Genomic DNA, 19,032 nt, shown 5'->3' with positions numbered 1-19,032 from the left:
AATTGGAAATGGTGAGTAATTCTGGAGAAAGAGAAAGATATTTTGACTCCATGGACAAAATGCCATACTAGGTTTTGTCCTGCCCAAGTTTCTCAGTGTAAACATTTGGAAGATAAACACGAAATGAGAAACCAAATTGCTCCTTACAACCACGGGGAGACAAGGCTAACCTACATTTCCTGTGGGGTTTTAGTGGAGAAGGTCCTTTGGTTAGCTGTAAGTGATGGAAGCACTGAGCTTCCAGTGCACTGACAGGTGTTTCATATAATGTGACCCATCATCAGCTGTAGAGGCGTTGACAGTGATGGGAATTGGCCACTTGTCTGATACCCCCACCTCCCCCTGCAATCTGACTCCATAGCGAGCAGAGGGACAGTGAGCACAGAAAATATCGCCGTCCCTCCAACCCCCTGACAGCTGCAAGCAATTTGCTGTAAACGTTCAGCTCCATTTCTCTCTGTGACTGCGGTGTCCTTTTTCTCCGGCTTTTTATAGGCTTCCTTTGAAATCTGTTACCATGTTTCTGCGCTCTCAACCCGTCCGTGCCTAGCTGAAACCTCTGTGCCTTTGCCACATGAACCAGCTGTCTACACAGTCCTGCTTCATCTTACCACCCATTCAGTCAGCTGCACTGGGTGTGTGAGATCAACAGTGTATTCTCATTGTCTATCAAGTTACACAGGGACAGGAATGGACTTTCAGCCCCTTCAGCTTGTTCCACCATTCAGTTAGATGTACATTAATTCCATCTACCACCAGTGAATAATGGTATTATATGGTATGCCGGGTAGATAAACAGTTTAAGCAATCAAAGGAAAGTCTTAACCACTTCTCTTACTGTTAAACATCCTCAAGTCTTTATATTAAGTCTTTACAGGTTGCAAAATAACTGTTCCCAATGCCAATTTTCCCTAATCAAAGTTCAGCAGGCAAAATGTCATAACAGGGTGTTTGCATAGAGTCGATGTCTCCACACCTACAGGAAAGGGTGTAAATGTTCACCGTCAATTGATGTTTGTACATGTGTGACATTTTAATGTGTACAAATGGGAATTTGTATTCATAGAGTCTGATGGCTCACAGTGTAGATTACGTTTCTTGAAGATTCTGGTTGATGGAAGAGAGATCCAGTGACTCACATTATTGCAAAAGCTATTAACTAGTTGCTATTAATCTCCTCAACCATACAGTCATACAGTCATGCAGAAGCAGACCCTTCAGTCCAACCAGTCCATACTGATCATAATCCCAAACTAAACTAGTCCCACCTGCCTGCTCCAAGCTCCTATCCTTCCAAACCTTTCTTCTTCACGTACTGATCCAAATGTCTTTTAAATGTGGTAACTTTACCCACGTCCACCACTTCTTTTGGAAATTCATTCGACATGCGAACTACCCTCTCGAAACCTTAACTGACCCTGTCTTCACAGATACCATCTGAGTTGCTGAGGATTTCCAGCATTTTCTCTTTTCATTCCAGAAAGGTTTATTGATTTGTTAGTCATGATTTGGAGGTGCCTGTGTTGGATTGGGGTGTGCAAATTTAAAGATCCCACAACACCTTCAGGTGGTTGTGGAGCAGCGCTCTGAAAGCTAGTGCTTCCAAATAAACTTGTTGGACTATAACCTGGTGTTGTGTGATTTTTAACTTTGATCTGTTAGTGGCAGCTCATCCTCTTGTATAACCCAGGTTTGAGTGTGTATTTGATTTTTCAACGCCAGGACTGAGATGAGGGAGCATCTCCTGCACATGCTCAGTGATAATCTCAGTGTCAATTGACCACACTAAAGCAAACAAGTTGTCTTGACACAGAGTAACAGTAAAGTTCAAGTTCCTCATTTTGAAGTCTGTGCAGTCCTCGACCAATTGCAAGTTGTAATATTTAGTGCACATATCAGTTAGCAATTCCATCTTAAAACATCCAATAAACGAGGAAAATATAATCAGGAATTTTCAGTGAATGGGATTCTGAACTTCTGATGTGTGGAGAATTGATCGTAATACTTATTTAAGGACACTTTGCTACAGTACTACACTAACATGCTACTATAGGTCCAGAGACCCAAGTAATATCCTGGGGATCCAGGTTCGATTACGGCCGTGGCAGACGGTGGATTTTGAATTCAATTTAAAAAGTCTGGAATTAATGATAACCATGAATCCATTGTCAGGAAAAACCAACTGGTTCACTAATGTCCTTTAGGGAAGGAAACTGCCATCCTTACCTAGTCTGGCCTACATGTAACTCCAGACCCACAGCAATGTCGTTGACTCTTATGTGTCCTCTGGGCAATTAGGGATGAGTAATAAATGCTGGCTGGCCTAGCTAGCGATGAATGAATTAAAAAAAATATGTGTAACTGTTCCAGATGCCTTCCATTCAGTGGCGGGAGGAACAGTGAGACTGAAATCTAGTAGAAGCCAAAGCTAATTCCAGGCCATGTCTCATCCCAACCCCTCACTGCAAATGGAGGCCCCTGCACAGATGGTGGCCTGTGTACCAAACTGACCTTCCCTGAGGGGACAGTCTTGGCAAGTCCAGTGTTACAATTTTGGCACCTATGCGACACCTGTTGAGGGGAGCGTGTCTGGGCTTGTGGATTCTGGCACTGGGCGGGGGGGGGTGAGTCAACAGGCTTGTACTGCAGGCTCTGTTGCTATGGTGATTGAGCCTTTCCTACTCTTGCTATTTTTAAGCAGATGACACCTTTTCTTTTGGCGGCAGGCTGACATAACTAAACGTTGTTTTTGACATCTCGCAGGACACGGTTGAAGTGTTGATAATGAAACACTGCGGGCAAATATCAATGGCTTTTCCCACACTGAAGGCTGCTGGAAATTTATGCTTAACCATTGGAGTCACATTGTCAAAATAAGTTCAGATTTGTAGCCTCACCAGGTGTTCAGAACTTTGCTCGCATACTATGAACAGTCCTGTTGAAATATTTCTTTAACTTCACTCGTATACTTTGTGGAATTCAATACTTTTCTACTTTCAGTGCTACTGGTTTCCATTCTTTGTGATCTGGGTCAATACGACCAGATGTTATGGGTTGTATTAATCCATCTTGCTTTTATCAGGGGGACAGTAATAACCACTTGCTTTCATATAATACCTTCAATGTAGAAATACATTCCCTTTTCTGGGATCACTGGCATTACCAATATATGTTGCCTATTCTTTATTGGCTATGGAATTGTATGGTTTCCTGGGCTATTTCAGAGGCAGCTACATTGATGTGGGTCTGGAGTCACGTGTGGGCCAGACTGGGTAAGAATGGCAGATGAAAGGACATTAGTGAAGCAGGTGGAGTTTTACAACAGTTGTTGACAGTTTTACTGTCACCATTATGGGACGGTGCCTCATATTTCAGATTTATTACAATGACTTTAAATCCCAGCAGATTCAGTTGTGAGATTTGGGTCCCTCAGATGGGCCTCTTGAGTTACAAGTTCAGTGACATTGCCACCGCACCGCTGTCTCAGAGGGTGAGGAAAGGGTGTGAACCACAGAAGGAGAAGTTATGGGGGCGGTGTTGCTTTGATTAAAAGAGAGGGGTTTTAGAGGTTTAGGATGGTTTTGAGAGGTGGAGAGAAATTGGGAAGAATGGGTGGAACCAGAGGGAGTGGGGTTGCTGCAGGATCTCACACTGGTGCTAAAGAGGATTTCATAAAATGTTGCAGCTTAAAAAAAAAGACATTTGGTTAAACTGTTATGTGCTGGTTTCCATCAGCCATATGCACCTCATCCCATTCTGCCTCATCTCACTCTAGCAATGGTGGCTCAGTGATTAGCACCACTGCTTCACAGTGCCAGTGACCCCAGTTCGATTCTACCCTCAGGTGACCATGAGACATAGGAATGGAAGTAAGCCATTCGGCCCATTGATGCCACTCTGCTATTCAATCATGGCTGATGGGCATTTCAGTGCCTCTTACCTGCACTCTCCCTGTGTCTCTTAAATCCTTGCGAGATTAAGAATTTATCAATCTCTGCCTTGAAGACATTTAACGTCCCGTCCTCCACTGCGCTCCGTGACAATGAGTTCCACTGACCCACCACTCTCTGGCTGAAGAAATGTCTCCTCATTTCCATTGTAAATTGACCCCCTCTAAATCTAAGGCTGTGCCCATGGGTCCTAGCATCACTGCCTGATGGAAACAAACTCCCAGTGTTCACCCTTTGCATGCCATGCATCATCTTGTAAGTTTCTATTAGATCTCCCCTCAACCTTCTAAACTCTAATGAATACAATCCCAGAATCCTCAGCTGTTCATTGTATGTTAGGCCTACCATTCCCGGGATCATCTGTGTAGATCTTTGCTGGACACGCTCCAGTGCTAGTATGTCCTTCCTGAGGTGTTGGACCCAAAACTGGACACAGGATTCTAAATGGGGCCTAACCAGAGCTTTATAAAGTCTCAGTAGCACAACACTGCTTTTACATTCCAACCCTCTTGAGATTTGACATTACATTTGCTTTTTAACCACAGACTCAACCAGCAAGTCAACCTTTAGAGAATCCTGGACTAGCACTCCCAGATCCCTTTGTACTTTGGCTTTATGAATTTTCTCACCTTTTAGAAAATAAAATATGACAACCTGTGTGGAGTTTGCACATTCTCCCTGTGTCTGCCTGGTTCCCTTCCGTTGCTCTAGTTTCCTCCCACAGTCCAGAGATGTGCAGGACAGGTGAATTGGCCAGGCTAAATTGCCCATAGTGTTCAGGTTGTGTCGACTAGATGCATTAACCATGGGAAATGCAGGATTACGGGGATGGGGTGGGTCTGGATGGGATTCTGTTTGGAGGGTCAGTGTAAACCCGATGGGCTGAATGGCCTGATTAGATTTAGATTAGATTACATTACAGTGTGGAAACAGGCCCTTCGGCCCAACAAGTCCACACCAACCCGCCGAAGCGTAACCCACCCATACCCCTACATTTACCCCTTACCTAACACTACGGGCAATTTAGCATGGCCAATTCACCTGACCTGCACATCTTTGTGACTGTGGGAGGAAACCGGAGAACCCGGAGGAAACCCACGTAGACACGGGGAGAACGTGCAAACTCCACACAGTCAGTCGCCTGAGGCGGGAATTGAACCCGGGTCTCTGGCGCTGTGAGGCAGCAGTGCTAACCACTGTGCCACCGTGCCTGCTTCCACACTGTACTGATTCTCTGATTGCATGAAGTATTCCTTTCTCCTTCATGTACTCAGGTAAAGTAAGGAAGGGCAAGTGCATAAAGGAGCTTGGCACTCAGCGGTCTGCGCACAATTAAACTTTCAACAGACTTGAAACGTGGAGAAGCAGCAGAGAGTATGATCTGTAGGGAAGCAATACTCTGTGGTTCTAATGCAGGTAGTGACGGATTGTGTCACACACATCAGCTGTTTCTGTTTGTTTTGTGATAGATGCTGTGGAGATACACGCTGCTTGTCTAAATCCCTGAGAATTTGTACATTGTTCATGGGCTGCTGTGTGAACAGGGGTACTGCTGGAGTTCAGCCAACTAAAACTATACCATTTACTTGGAGAATCAAGGTCTTTTCCCTGGTGTGGGGGCATAGGTTTAGGATTTAAAGAGAGGGGAAAGATTTAAAAGGGACCTAAGGGGCAACTTTTTCACACAGACTGTGGTACGTGTATGGAATGAGCTGCCAGAGGAAGTGGTGGAGGCTGGTACAATGACCACATTTAAAAGGCATCTGGATGGGTATATGAATAGGAAGGTTTAGAGAGACATGGGCCAAGTGCGGGCAAATGAGACTAGATTAGTTTAGGATATCTGATCAGTATTGACGAGTTGGACTGAAGGGTCTGTTTCCGTGCTGTACATCTCTATGACTGTATGACTCTAAATGACAAGCTTCCTGCAACCGAGGGCAGTTTTATTATTTGGGACCAAGATGGAAGAATTGACAGGCCCCCACTGAGGCTGGAAAGGGTTAAACCAGTCAGCAGGTGGCATGTACAACATGCTCTTTGTGGATCAGGAAACTGGCTGTTTGGACATTCAAACATTTTGTCCGAGGTTTGACATTGTGCTGCTCTGTACAGTTGGAGCTGCTTTGTTTCCAGGGTCATTGCCTGTATGATTTACAGTGTTATGAGTCAGCCAGTGTGGGTAGCAGTCAATGCCCAGTCACTTTGCTTCCCGCTCGCTATTACTGGGAAGCCTTTGATGTGTGTGTGTGTTTATGGGGAGTTGTGGTCAGTCCGTGCACTGAAGATATTTGTCTGTGGGGGTAGGAGGGACTTGGGGAAGAGAGAAGGTCAGAAAAAGTTGAAGAATATATTAAGAGCCACCCAATTACAGCAAAATTCAAGAAAAGATGCATTGATGGCCATACATATATACACACACACACACACACACACACACACACACACACACACACACACACACACACACACACACACACACACACACACACACACACACACACACACACACACACACACAATGGGTAGCACTGTTGCCTCACAGCGCCCGAAACCCGAGTTCAATTCCCGCCTCAGGCAACTGTCTGTGTGGAATTTGCACATCCTCCCCGTGTCTGCGTGGGTTTACTCCCACAGTCCAAAAATGTGCAGGTTAGGTGTATTGGCCATGCTAAATTGCCTGTAGTGTTAGGTGAAGGGGTCTGGGTGGGTTGCTCTTTGGAGAATCGGAGTGGACTTGTTGGGCTGAATGGCCTGTTTCCACACTGTAAGTAATCTAATCTAATCTAAACTAAAAAAGTGCACTCACACACACATACATTTGTGGACTCCGACCCACACATTCTCACGTACATGCCCAGACTACTTCTCTTTGTACAGTATAATTCTATATCAATGGAGCAGTTGCAATGTGATTGATCGTCCATAATCAATCAAGCCAAGTTGCAGAGGATGATACTGGGGTGAGACAAATCACAGATCAGGTTTATTGAGCTTCAGCACTTGTCTTTCACGGGATGTGAGGCCAAACAAAATTTGCATATTTTAAAAGTGCGCTTTCCTTCTACCTGTACAAAGTCTGACTGACCAAAAACCTGAAGGAAAGGGAGAGACTCTGACCCAAGTAATATTAACTGTTTAAATAAAGCAAAGAACTGCGGATGCTGGAGATCTGAAACAAAAACAGAAATTGTTGGTGAAACTCAGCAGGTCTGGCAGCTTCTGTGGGGTGAAAGCAGAGTTAATGTTTCATATCTGGTGACTCTTCAGGAGTCCCCAGAGATTTCTATTTCTTTGTTAACTGTTTAAGTATTGGAAGACCTGTTATCTTTATTCTTGCTTTTCAAAAAAGAAATATTCCTACTTAGATCGTTTTTACAGTTGTCTGTTTGAAGATTTCCTTTCCTTCTCCCTACAGCTGGCTCTGCTTTCATAAATGTTTGACACAGATCATTTGAGGAGTGAGAGCAATCCTTTTCAATAGCCAAACAAAATTGGAAACATTGAGGAAATTATTCAGTATCTGGGAAGAAGACATAAGAGTCATCATTTCAAATTTCAATTCCTAGTCAGAACTTACTTGTTTTAGGTTACCTAAATATACAGTGTGTTGATTTTATGCTTTTTTTTTTTGCAATGTAAATTGTTCACTTAAAACCTTTCTCTCTCCATTTTTCACATTGTTTCTGCTGAGAATGAACATTTTACATCCAAACTCTTTCTCCAGATAAACAATTATGTACCTCCGTTTCAAATGAGTTTGTCACTGTAAGGCATAAGTTCAGATTCATCCTGCATCCTAAGACAAAATTCAGAGATTTTCATTTAAATTTTATAAAAAGTCATTAAATAATAAAAAATAGCATTCATCTGTCACCAGATTCTCACTCTTATCTGCTGTGGTTTTCAACATTTAACAATCTTATCCTTGTTTTGAATCTCTCCATGCCCTTTTATATATGTGCACTCTATTCCATTCTAGAATGCCCATGTGATGAAGGGTTGAACTGGAAACTAATCTTACACACACTGAAGTTTTATTTACAGAAACTCACAATAAAAGCATGTATCTGTAAACTTAGCAATCACAGTTAAATCTATATGTGAATTCTCCCCAGTTAATAATGCCCATCATCTGAATATATTTAAATACCCAATTATGATACAGTTAACACAACCCTGTCAAGATGATTGTACTCCTTAAATTCTCCTGTTCACCTCTGATTTTTACCACTGCACCATTGGGCCTTCACTGCCTAGGCCCTAAACTCTGTAATTCCCTTTCTCTTTTCGGGTGATTCTTAAAAACAACTCTTCTTGAACAAATGTTCTTGTTCATGTGTCTTATTCATCCAAACTCTGTGCGATAATGTTCCTGTGGAGTGTCCTGTATTTTACTGCTTTGAAGGCACTATATAAATACAAGTTGTTATTGACATTTAATGTCACATTTTGCTTATTGCTGTAAGACAGGACCAATAACTAACACTTCCTGTACAACCTTCACACTGAATGGCCAGATGTGATTTGCTGCTATCCATTGCTCGCTCCCTTGGAAGTGGAGTGTATGCTGAGCACAGTCTGGCAATCCCACCCAGGACTGTGCTGTTGCCATGGCAAGTTGCTGAGTTTCGGAACGCCTCGGCTGGTGTATCACAGCAGTACTGAGACTGCCACCTCAGCTCAAGATGCCTTCATCCTCACCAGTCCCTGGGCTAAATTCAGTCTCCTGTTGTAGGGCAAAAGGGCAGTGTTCAGACAGAATTTGCTGCCCCTTGCCAAGATTTTTCATGGAGGGCGACTGCGTAACCATGGCCACGCAGCCGACAACCCATAGCAACAATTTCTCCAGAGGTTGTTCTGTGGCCGTCCCTCCTAAGTTGAGCAATGTTTCCCATTTTTCATCAAGATAAGCCTCCGTGAAGCTGATCCAGCATCGCTGAACTTTGTTAGTCAGCCTGCCAAGCCTCAGTTTATTGGAGATTTATTTTTAGAATGTGCAATGTGTCCACACCTTAAATTGCCAAACACGGTAAGCAATTATGTTGTGCTCTGTGCAAACATAAAGCACACACACTACACCTGAGACCAGTTGTACAGGCTATGGTGAGAGCACCTCATTTGTTGTTTACAGTGTAACTCTTTCAGTTAACCTTGTGTGGTGATATATTACTGAAGCAGTGTGACTGGTACCTGTCATACAGTCTTGCTTTCTCTGGGCCTATTGTGCTGAGTTTGGAGTGATTGATGTGGGAGTACAATACAATTCACTAATTACCCGCCTGTCCTGCCTTCAGTGAAGAGACTTATTAAACTGGAAAGGCTGCAAAAAAAGGATGCGACCGAGACTGGAGGGTTTGAACTACAGGGAGAGGCTGGATAGGCTGGGACATTTTCCCTTGTCTGTAGGAGACTGAGGGGTGACCTTGTAGAGGTTTATTAAATCATGAGGGGCATAGATAAGGTGAATAGCAAAGAACCTTTCCCCAGGGATAGAGGAGCTCAGTACTAGAGGGCATAGGTGAGAGGGGGAAGATTCCAAAGGGACCTGAGGGGCAACTTATTCACACAGAGAGTGGCGTGTGTATGGAACGAGCTGCCAGAGGAGGTGGTGAAGGCTGGTACAAATACAAAATGAAAAACAACGTTTGAACAGGTGCATGGACAGGAAAGGTTTAGAGGGATATGAACCAATTGCAGGCAAATGGGACTAGCTAAGATTAGGAAACCTGGTTGGCATGGATGAGTTGGGCCGAAGGGTCTGTTTCCATGCTGTATGACTCTACGACTCTAAATGTCGTGATTGGTCAGAACCTGCCTCCAGCTTCTAGCTTCAAATGAAAAAAGAAAGAAGGAAAGAAAGAGTGAGAAACAAGATTAAGAGGGACCTCAAAAGAGGATTAAAAAAAGTGAGGAAGACCAAGAGCGAGAGTGTGAGAGAGAATGGGAGCATTAAATGGAATATTGTCCTTCATTGCTAGATGGATGGAATTTAAAAATAAGGAGGTTATGCTGCAGCTGTATTGGGTGCTGATGAGGCTACATCTGGAGTACTGAGTACAGTTTTGGTCTCCTTACCTGACAAAGGGTGGACTGGCACTAGAGGGAGTGCAGAGGAGGTTCACTAGGTTGACTCCGGAATTGAAAAAGTTGCCTTATGAGGAGAGACTGAGTAGACTGGGACTGTACTCATTGGAATTTAGAAGAATTATGAGGGATCTCATAGAAACATATGAAATGATGAAGGGAATAGATAAGATAGAAGCAGGGAGGTTGCCTGCACTAGCGGGTGAAATTAGAACTAGACGACATACCCTCAAAATAAAGGGGAGCAGAGTTAGGACTGAGTTGAGGAGGAGCTTCTTCACCCGAAGGGTTGTGATTCTGTGGAATTCCCTGCCCAGGGAAGCAGTTGAGGCTGCCTCGTTGAATATTTTTAAGGCAAAGATTGGTAGATGTTTGAACTATAAAGGAATTAAAGGTTAGAGTGAGAGACCGGGTAAGTGGAGCTGAGTCCACAAAAAAGTCAGCCATGATCTTACTGAATGGCGGAGCAACTCGATGGGTCAGATGGTCTACTGTTGCTCTTATTACTCACATTCTTCTGTTCTAAAGGACTTAAAAAAGCTAAAGAAAGAGAGTATGAAAGATAGGTGGAATGAAAGTAAGAGTGAGGGAGAGAACAAGAGACAACACACAAGATGTGCACTGCAATATCCTGCAAATGGCAATGTGATCTTGGCTGATGGATTAATCTTGGCTGGGCCAAAATTGGACTCTCAGCTTTCGTTCGAAAGAGAACCCTGGGATTTCTTTTACAGCCAGGAATACAGCTGAGGTTCATTTTAACACCTCATCCAGTGAACTGAAGGAAATAGCACAAAATAATTCCACTGAAAATGAAAGGAAAGCATCTTCACAGAGGACAGTGCAGGAAGACTGAAAATTGTGTTCTTGTCAGGTTGTCTTGAATTACAATCTGCACATTGTTGTATATATAGTTAGAAGGGAGGTGGCAGATAATTAGTTATGAAACACTTCCTATGTACCTTCCTAAATTCTTCACAGCTGTGTTTCTTGCCTTATCTTCTGCCCATTTGTGTGGCTAAACTTGGGGTCTGGTGTCACTGTTTCTGACAGTGAAGGTATAGGAGGCTAAAGGCCTTTCTAATTGTGGCACTTTAATGTGAAACTGAAGCAAATCACTGCTGCAACAAATCCTGTCTCATCTTTCAACAGTGTAAGCTGTTTGGAAAAGTTTACAGGAGTGCCGAAAATTGTGGTCAAATGTTGACGAGCTTCTTTATACTTGTGGCTGCTGCACGGTCTGAGCTGCTGTCGAACTTTTCCAATGAGGAAGTTACCGTGCAGAGAATTTATTTATAAATATTTACGCTTCCATTCTTTAAGCGTGCAACAGTTCCTGTGGTTTCATGCGAGCTCGATTCGCGCAGTGCTGGATTGAGCCTGACTTTAGGAAGATAAAAAAAAGGAGCAGGAACAGGCCATTCAGCCCATCAATCCTGATCTGCCATTCAGTATGAGCTGGTCTTGGGCTTCAATGTCACTTTCCCAACCACCTCCTACATCTCTTGATTCCATGAGTGACCAAAGATAAGGAGAAAGTAAGGTCTGTAGATGCTGACGATAGAGTTGAGTATGTGGTGCTGGAAAAGCACAGCAGGTCAGGCATCCTCCTGCTGAGGAGCAGGAGAATCGACGTTTTGGGCATGAGCCCTTCATCAGGCAATCTCGCCCTTAAGGATATTCAATTGGTGTCGTGAATTTCATTTCAATCTTCATATTTTTCCCTGTAAAGCATTAGTTTTTGTACCGAAACTGCAATCCTTTCCCTTTGTACACTTCAGTGTTCTCGGCCTTTATCCTGAAGGCACTCACTCTTGTATAGGCAGCATCTTGCGAGCACTTATGACCTAGTACATTGCCACCGCTGTTAATTTGTATATAAACCTTGATGACAAATAATAGAGGAAAGACCTGGGGTGGCACAGTGGCTCAGTGGTTAGCACTGCTGCCTCACAGCACTAGGGACCAGGGTTCGATTCCTGTTTTGGGCGACTGGCTGTGTGGAGTTTGCACATTCTCCCTGTGTCTGTGTGGGTTTCCTCCCATAATTCAAGAATGCTACCCCCTACATGAAGACATGTTGTTGGATCAGAGTCCTTGTCACTTAGCCCACACCAACTCCTCCCCTTAAAAAGAGCATCTCACCCAGATCCACCCTGTCCCCATAACCCTGCATTTCCCATGGCTAATCCACACATCCCTGTATGCTGGGGATAATTTAGCTTGGCCAATTCACCTACCTTGCAAATCTTTGGACTGTGGGAGGAAACCCATACTAACACAGGGAGAATGTGCAAACTCTACACAGACAGTCACAAGAGGCTGGAATTGAACCCGGGCAGCAGTGCTAACCACTGGGCCACCATGCAAATTTATCAGACACCTTTGAGAGAAAATGCAAAACTAAAAAGTGCACATCCTGTGAATTCAGACTTGACAACGTTGTGCTTTTTAAATATTTAATGTCACGATGAAGTTATAGAAAACACAACGTAAACTCTTAATCCTGCTAATCATAACCTGAGCCCGAGGTGATTTAAAGAATAAGGGATTATAGTTGGAGTAAGTACCAGGGTCCCACTTTATGCCTGTATGGCACTATAGTTAAAAAAAACTTCCTGTAGCGTGGGATCACTTTGTTTTAAGTTGGGATCTGTTGTTAAGGATACCTCTAAGGAGTCGCATGTCGAGTTTAGTAACTTTATTAACATGTAATCAGCATCGGATATACAACCAGTTTTGCCATTTAAGTTTCGTAAAGGAAAGGGTTGTTTTGTTAGTCTTGGAGTCAGCTCTCCATGCCTCTGTTGACCATAGTTGAAGAAATCCATCTTTGAGGTGGGCAACACTTTAGACCTTGGCTGGAGGCTAAGGTGAGGGGGCACGGGTTACATTGGCATCTTGTACTCTTGACTGGGGAGGTCAAAGTTTGGAAATACTAGAGGTTGCTCAAAACAATGCAATTGAAGTTTAGAACATTCAAGAATGGTGTCAAGTCTGAAGGGTTACACTGTGCTTAACAGGAAAGACTAAACAAACTGGAGCACATTTCTGTGAAAAATAAAAAGCTGAGGGAATGATCTGATGAAAGTCTTTAAAAAGATGGAAGAATCTGATAGGGCAGAGGTAGAGAAAATGTTTCTGTTTGAGTGATCATAAGTACAACGTGATATCAATAAATAGGAAATTCCGGACATGGTGAAAATGTGGAATTTGCTACCACCTGATGCAGTCAATGTGAACAGTATAAATGTTTTTAAGGAGGAGTTAGCGAAGGAAAGAGGAATAGAAGGAATCATTAATAGGGTTGAGTAAAGATGTCTGAGAGGAGGTTCTTGTGGAATGTAAGACCAGAATGGACCAGTTGAATGGAATGAATATTTTTATGCTTTGGAATTTTTGCATTGAATAGAAACATAGAAAATAAAACAGGAGTAGTTCATTCAGCCCTTCAAGCCTGTGCCACTCTTCATTAGAATCCTGACTGATCATCGAACTCTACCTTGTTCCTGCATTCTCCACTTACCCATTCGATCCCTTTAGTCCTAAGAACTATATCTAATTTCTTCTTGAAACATTCAAATCAGCCACTTTCTGAGGCAGAGAAATATTGTGCAAAGATGGACAGTCATGTTGCTGGAACACAAGGTGGGACCCAAGGCCATGTGAAAGGGTGGCAGTACACTGGGTGGCATTCTACCTGAGGTGACCAGTAAAGAGGTTAACCCCCAGTCGAAGACAACCGTCTGGAGTTACTAGTCCAATCAGAGTCAGGTCGGAAGCTGCAAGGTGAGGAAGAGGGCACCTTCTGGTTGCATTTGAAGATGAGATGGGTTTGGTTTGAAATGAAATGATTGAGGCTGCACCTTATTGTGAAGGCACAGTGGACGGGCTCCCTAATGAAGGGCTTATGCTTGAAATATCGAATCTCTTGCTCCTCGGATGCAGCCTGACCTGCTGCACTTTTCCAGTGCCACACGTTTAGACTCTGATCTCCAGCATCTGCAGTCCTCACTTTGTCCCAACTAATGATATTGGGGGGTTTGGGTGGGTGGGAGAGTCCTCCATGGCCAATAGGAGAAAGTGAGGACTGCAGATGCTGGAGATCAGAGTCATAAAGTGTGGCGCTGGAAAAGCACAGCTGACATTTAAGGCATAGGCCCTTCATCAGGAATGTACTGAGGGAAAGGGGACTGAGAGATAAATAGTAGGGTGGGGCTGGGGGAAGGTAGCTGGGAATGTGATAGGTAGATGGAGGTGAGGGTTGATAGTGACAAGTTGGAGCGGAGAGTGGAGTGGATAGGTGGGAAGGAAGATGGACAGGTAGGACGGTGCTGAATTGGAGGTTGGGTCTGGGATGAGGTGGGGGGAGAGGAGATGAAGAAACTGGTGAAATCGACGTTGATGCTGTGTGGTTGAAGAGTCCCAAGGTGGAAGATGAGGTGTTCTTCCTCCAGGCGTCGGGTGGCTTGGATTTGGAGCCCAGGACTTGCATGTCCTTAGGGGAGTGGGAGGGGTGCTGTAGGGGTTGGCCAGTAGAACAGGCATTAAGAAGGGTCCTGAAACCTGCCTGAGTTTCCATGGAGAACTCTCCAGACAGGGGTGTCCAGTGATACAATTCATCTTTGAGGTGAGCCTTAAGTGGGAACCTAGCAGAATGGAGCCTCAATGTGCCATTGAATTCCACAGCTGGTCAAACTCCTGAAGACCGGAAGCAGAATCCCTTCCAACATTGTACCAGCCCTTGGACGCCAAATGAGGCTCCATAGGAACTTTCAAGCTACCTGGAGTTGGTAAAATTCAACTCCATGTTTATTTTGAAGCAGTTGCTTTCTGGGCGCTGCTCCTTCATCAAGTAGGTGTGATAAAGGAGCATTGCTCCAAAAACTAGTGCTTCCCAATAAACCTGTTGGACTATAACCTGGTGTTGTGTGATTTTTAACTTTGTCCACCCCAGCCCAACACCGGCTCTGCCACATCATAACTCGACATAGATTGAGCCCTCAGCCTTAAATGTGTGCAAAGTGAGAAAGCAAACAGTAAAACGTGTTTTCCTAGTAATCCAACTTCAATGAGCTATTGTATGTTTCCAGTGTACTTGGAAAGATCTCTAAGCAATTTTGAGCTGAATAGTTATAAGGAAATTGGGTGTAACTTTGGGCAACTTGTACCTCTGTTTATTGAATACAAGTGTGTGCGGCCTTATCTCAGAGATGAACAAGTGGGCATGTTGAGACATGTTCTGCAGATTGCACAATGCAACACATGGCTGTAAAAACGACATGAAACTTTTGTTGGGTGGGAGCTGTGCAGCCTGAGTGTTTGACACAAAACTCAGTGCAGTCACAAAAGATTGTTTTCTTTACATGAAAGCACTTGGAATGGGTCAGAGGGGGAAAAATAACGCCCTAAAAGCTGTGGTTTCTCAGTTGTCACAGCCGCATACATCATAAAACTTCAACCGTGCCATGACGTGTAAGAAAACAATACACAGCAAGAATATAAGCAGAAGTAGGATGTTGGATCTGTTGAAATTGCTCCACCTGTCATGGCTGACCTGTTGGTGTTTTGTAATTCCACATCCTCATCTTCCCCTGATAAACTGTGATGTGGTGTTGGACTGGGGTGGACAAAATTAAAAATCACACAACACCAGGTTATACCCCAACAGGTTTATTTGGAAGCACTAGCTTTTGGAGCGCTGCTCCTTCATCAGGTTGCTGTGATGAAGAAGCAGAGTGATTTACAACTCGAGATGTTTCTGAAAGCTTGTGCTTCCAAATAAACCTGTTGGACTATAACCTGGTGCTGTCTGACTTTTTATCTCTGATAAACTGTGGGATTCCCTTTCCTGACAAGAGTTGATCCACCTCTACCTTCGACATATTAATGACTGCCTCCACCATCTTCTGGGGCAGAGTTCCAAATTTGCACATATTCTCTGAGAGACAGCATTTCTCCTCCCTCCTGTCCTTATAGGGTGACCCCAAAATTTTTACTCAGTACTATTTCTGGACTCACCCACTAGATGAAACATCCTCCCCATGTCTACCTTTTTTGATCAATTGGGTGCCGCTCGTTAGCACTGCTCCCTTCAGAATGTCAAGGACCCAGGTTCAATTCTAGCCTCGGGTAACACTGTGTGGAGTTTGCATATTCTGTGTGTGGGTTTCCTCCTACAGTGCAAGGATGTGCAGGTTAGGTGGATTGGTCATGCTAAAGTTTCTAGGGATGTGTGGATTAGCCATGGGAAATGGAAGGTGATGGGGTGAGTCTGGGTGGGATGCTCTTCAGAGAGTCAGTGTAAACTGAATGGCCTGCTCCCATACTAAAGGGATTCTAAGAAACCTCTCGCTTTTCTCGACTGGAGTGACAGCAAAGCACAGTCTGTCCAACCTAAGATAGCCCACTCATCCCTGGTATCAATCTACTACACCTCCTCTGACCTGCCTCCAGCGCAGTTGTATCCTTTCCTTAATAAGTTGACCAAAACTGCGGCGTCCAAGATGTAGACTCACCAGTGCTCTGTAAAACTGAACATCCTTAATTTTACATAATAAAGCATAGCTTTCGCCATCTTAATGACTTGCTGTATCTTCATGCTAATTTTTGTGTGACTTTTAGTCATAAGAATACCTAGATCCCTCATTATCTCAGAATTCTGCAGTCACTCTCTGTTTGAATAATACTCCTTTGATTAGTTCTTCTTGCCAAAGTGAACAGCTTCACATTTTTCTACTCCATCTTCCAGATTTCTGTCCACTCACTCAACCCATATATCTCAGTCTGCATCTTCCTTATGTCTTCTTTGCAACAGACTATCCTCCCTGGCTTTGTATCATCCACAAATGTTGCTACCATGCCTTTGCTCTTCTCATCTAAGTTATTGCTATGAATTATAAAAAGCTGAGACCCCAGCACAGATTCCCTGGGACTTCATTCATTATATCCTGTCCATCAGAAGACAATCCGTTTATGCATGGCCTTTGTTTTGTGCCCGGTGGCCAATCCTTTATTTGAAATAATGTGTTACCCCTTCTCTTACTTTTGTGCTATAACCTTTTGTTGTGCTACCTTGTGAAGTGCAACTTTAATAGATTCATAGTTTGTACAAGCATTACATGGGAACACCACCCTCTCTAAGCCATTCACCACTCTGACTTGTAAATATCTCACCATTTCCTCTCTGTCACTGGGTCAAAATCCTGGAATTCCCTCCCCTAGGGCCTTATGGGTCTACCTACAGCACACGGACTACTGCGGTTCAAGAAGGCAGCTCACCACCACCTTCTCAAGGGCAACTAGGGAGGGGGATAGCTGGCCCAGCTAGCGACGCCCACATCCTATATTGATGATTAGCCCAATGCTATGGCAGGATGTTGTATTATTCTCCCACATTTACTTCTTGTGGCTTAGTGGTTTGTATTCCTGTCTGAGAGGTGGTAGGTTGTAGGTTCAAATCTCGCTCTGGAACACGACCCAAAATCAATGCTGACTCTGTAGTGTTGTGTAAGCATGGGCGCTGTTTGTTTAGATGAGATTTTATGTCAAGGCCTTGGCCCGTGGTTGTTAAGGTTTCTTCAGGAGGAGTTTGGGTTCAAAGGGAGGGAAAGGAAGGGGGGAGTCTCTGAGTAGGTTGATGTGATTTACAACTCGAGATGTTTCTGTTTACCATCCAAATTTGGGGTCTGGTGTGTCGCTGGGAAATGAGGTATGAGAAAATAATTCCCGAAATTCCAGTGTGATGCCAATGATGAATATTCTTCTGATATCTCAGTGGAGTGAGATGGTGATAATCGCATGTGAAGTATCTTTTGTGGATTCATACTGGATGTCTTAATAATGTGTTGAGTCTAATTCTTCTTCCTATCAATTTTCCACAGCCATGTAGACAGGATAACAACATGGCATGATCCACGGAAGACCATGAGTCAAATGAACCTGAACACAGCTGGTACATCTAACCAGATGCAGCAAAGGCCCATGCCAGTCACCCATCCAAATCCTGGTGAGTTCCTATTTCATGAGTGCAATGAATAACTACCAGATTTCAGATGCTGATCTGGGAAAGTTCAGCATTAATAATCAGAGGACACACCTGTAAGCTGTCATCTTCCACTTTCCATCTATCTCCAGTATATTGATCTACTGATTTTATCTGCAATGAGCATGCCTCGCAAATTGAGTGTACTGTGGAACTGACTCTATGATCTATTCTCCTCTATCTGCTGACACACACTTTGCTTCCACTCCTGGATCCCTGCCCTTGGGTGAACAGGATGTGTCACTCTGTCTACGCACCCTCTGCCCTTGTTTTGCTGCGATCTGCCTGTACTGCATGCAAAACAGAACTTTGCACTGTACTTAGGTACATGTGATTACCATAAATCAAATCAAATCGAACAAGACCCACATCTCAGGATGCAATGCTTGCCCCTTAATTCTGAAATGTGAAATCCTCTCAGCTGTGAGTCAGTAGGTTGTATTTATTTGACCTGCTTATCAATCTCTTTGAAATCTACTATTGCTAATGCAGAGATCCCTACTGACTGGCTGTATTTCAGTCACTTGTGATTGTTGCCTTTTGTTTGTTCTATAAAGTTAATTTTTTCCCTCCTTTTCTTTCAACGAAGTCCTTGATTCCTACTTATTCAACTTAGCTGACAGTTCTGCAGTTGTGTTGGATTAGGGTTGTTGTTCCCTTATGGAGGAGTGTCTAGATGTTAGTGAAATGGGACTTTCACTCTGTAATACCATCTGAAATTTAGCAGTGCTCCTTTTGCCAGTGCTGTTGGCTTTCTTGTGCTTTACTTCATGTTTAGATTTTTCCTGAAAAAGAAATTGGGTGTCAAATGTATTTGCTTGATAATGATCATATTGTTTGAGTTCTTCTCTGTTTACCAGCCTGACCCTTTACCAGATAACAATGCCATTGAGTGTTTCCTTTGTACCAGTGATTTAGCAAGGAGTTTCTGTACCAACATTGAAATTTGAG

At 43.7% G+C, this 19,032-nt stretch overlaps 1 protein-coding gene across 2 annotated transcripts in view; it reads left to right on the top strand.

Moving 5' to 3' along the window:
- LOC122555664 (WW domain-containing transcription regulator protein 1-like) overlaps positions 1-19,032 on the top strand; it is a 163,261-nt gene that overhangs the window by 104,400 nt on the left and 39,829 nt on the right. For both annotated transcript variants that reach the window (XM_087993330.1, XM_087993331.1), the window contains exon 2: positions 17,921-18,045. In XM_087993330.1, the coding sequence (XP_087849456.1) occupies positions 17,921-18,045 (125 nt within the window). The remainder of the gene's footprint in view (positions 1-17,920; positions 18,046-19,032) is intronic.

Source organism: Chiloscyllium plagiosum, unplaced genomic scaffold (assembly GCF_037043375.1).
Source record: "Chiloscyllium plagiosum isolate Xiang-an unplaced genomic scaffold, Cpla_swu_hap1 HiC_scaffold_13, whole genome shotgun sequence".
Taxonomy (NCBI): domain Eukaryota; kingdom Metazoa; phylum Chordata; class Chondrichthyes; order Orectolobiformes; family Hemiscylliidae; genus Chiloscyllium; species Chiloscyllium plagiosum.
This window is presented reverse-complemented; position numbering and strand designations above follow the sequence as displayed.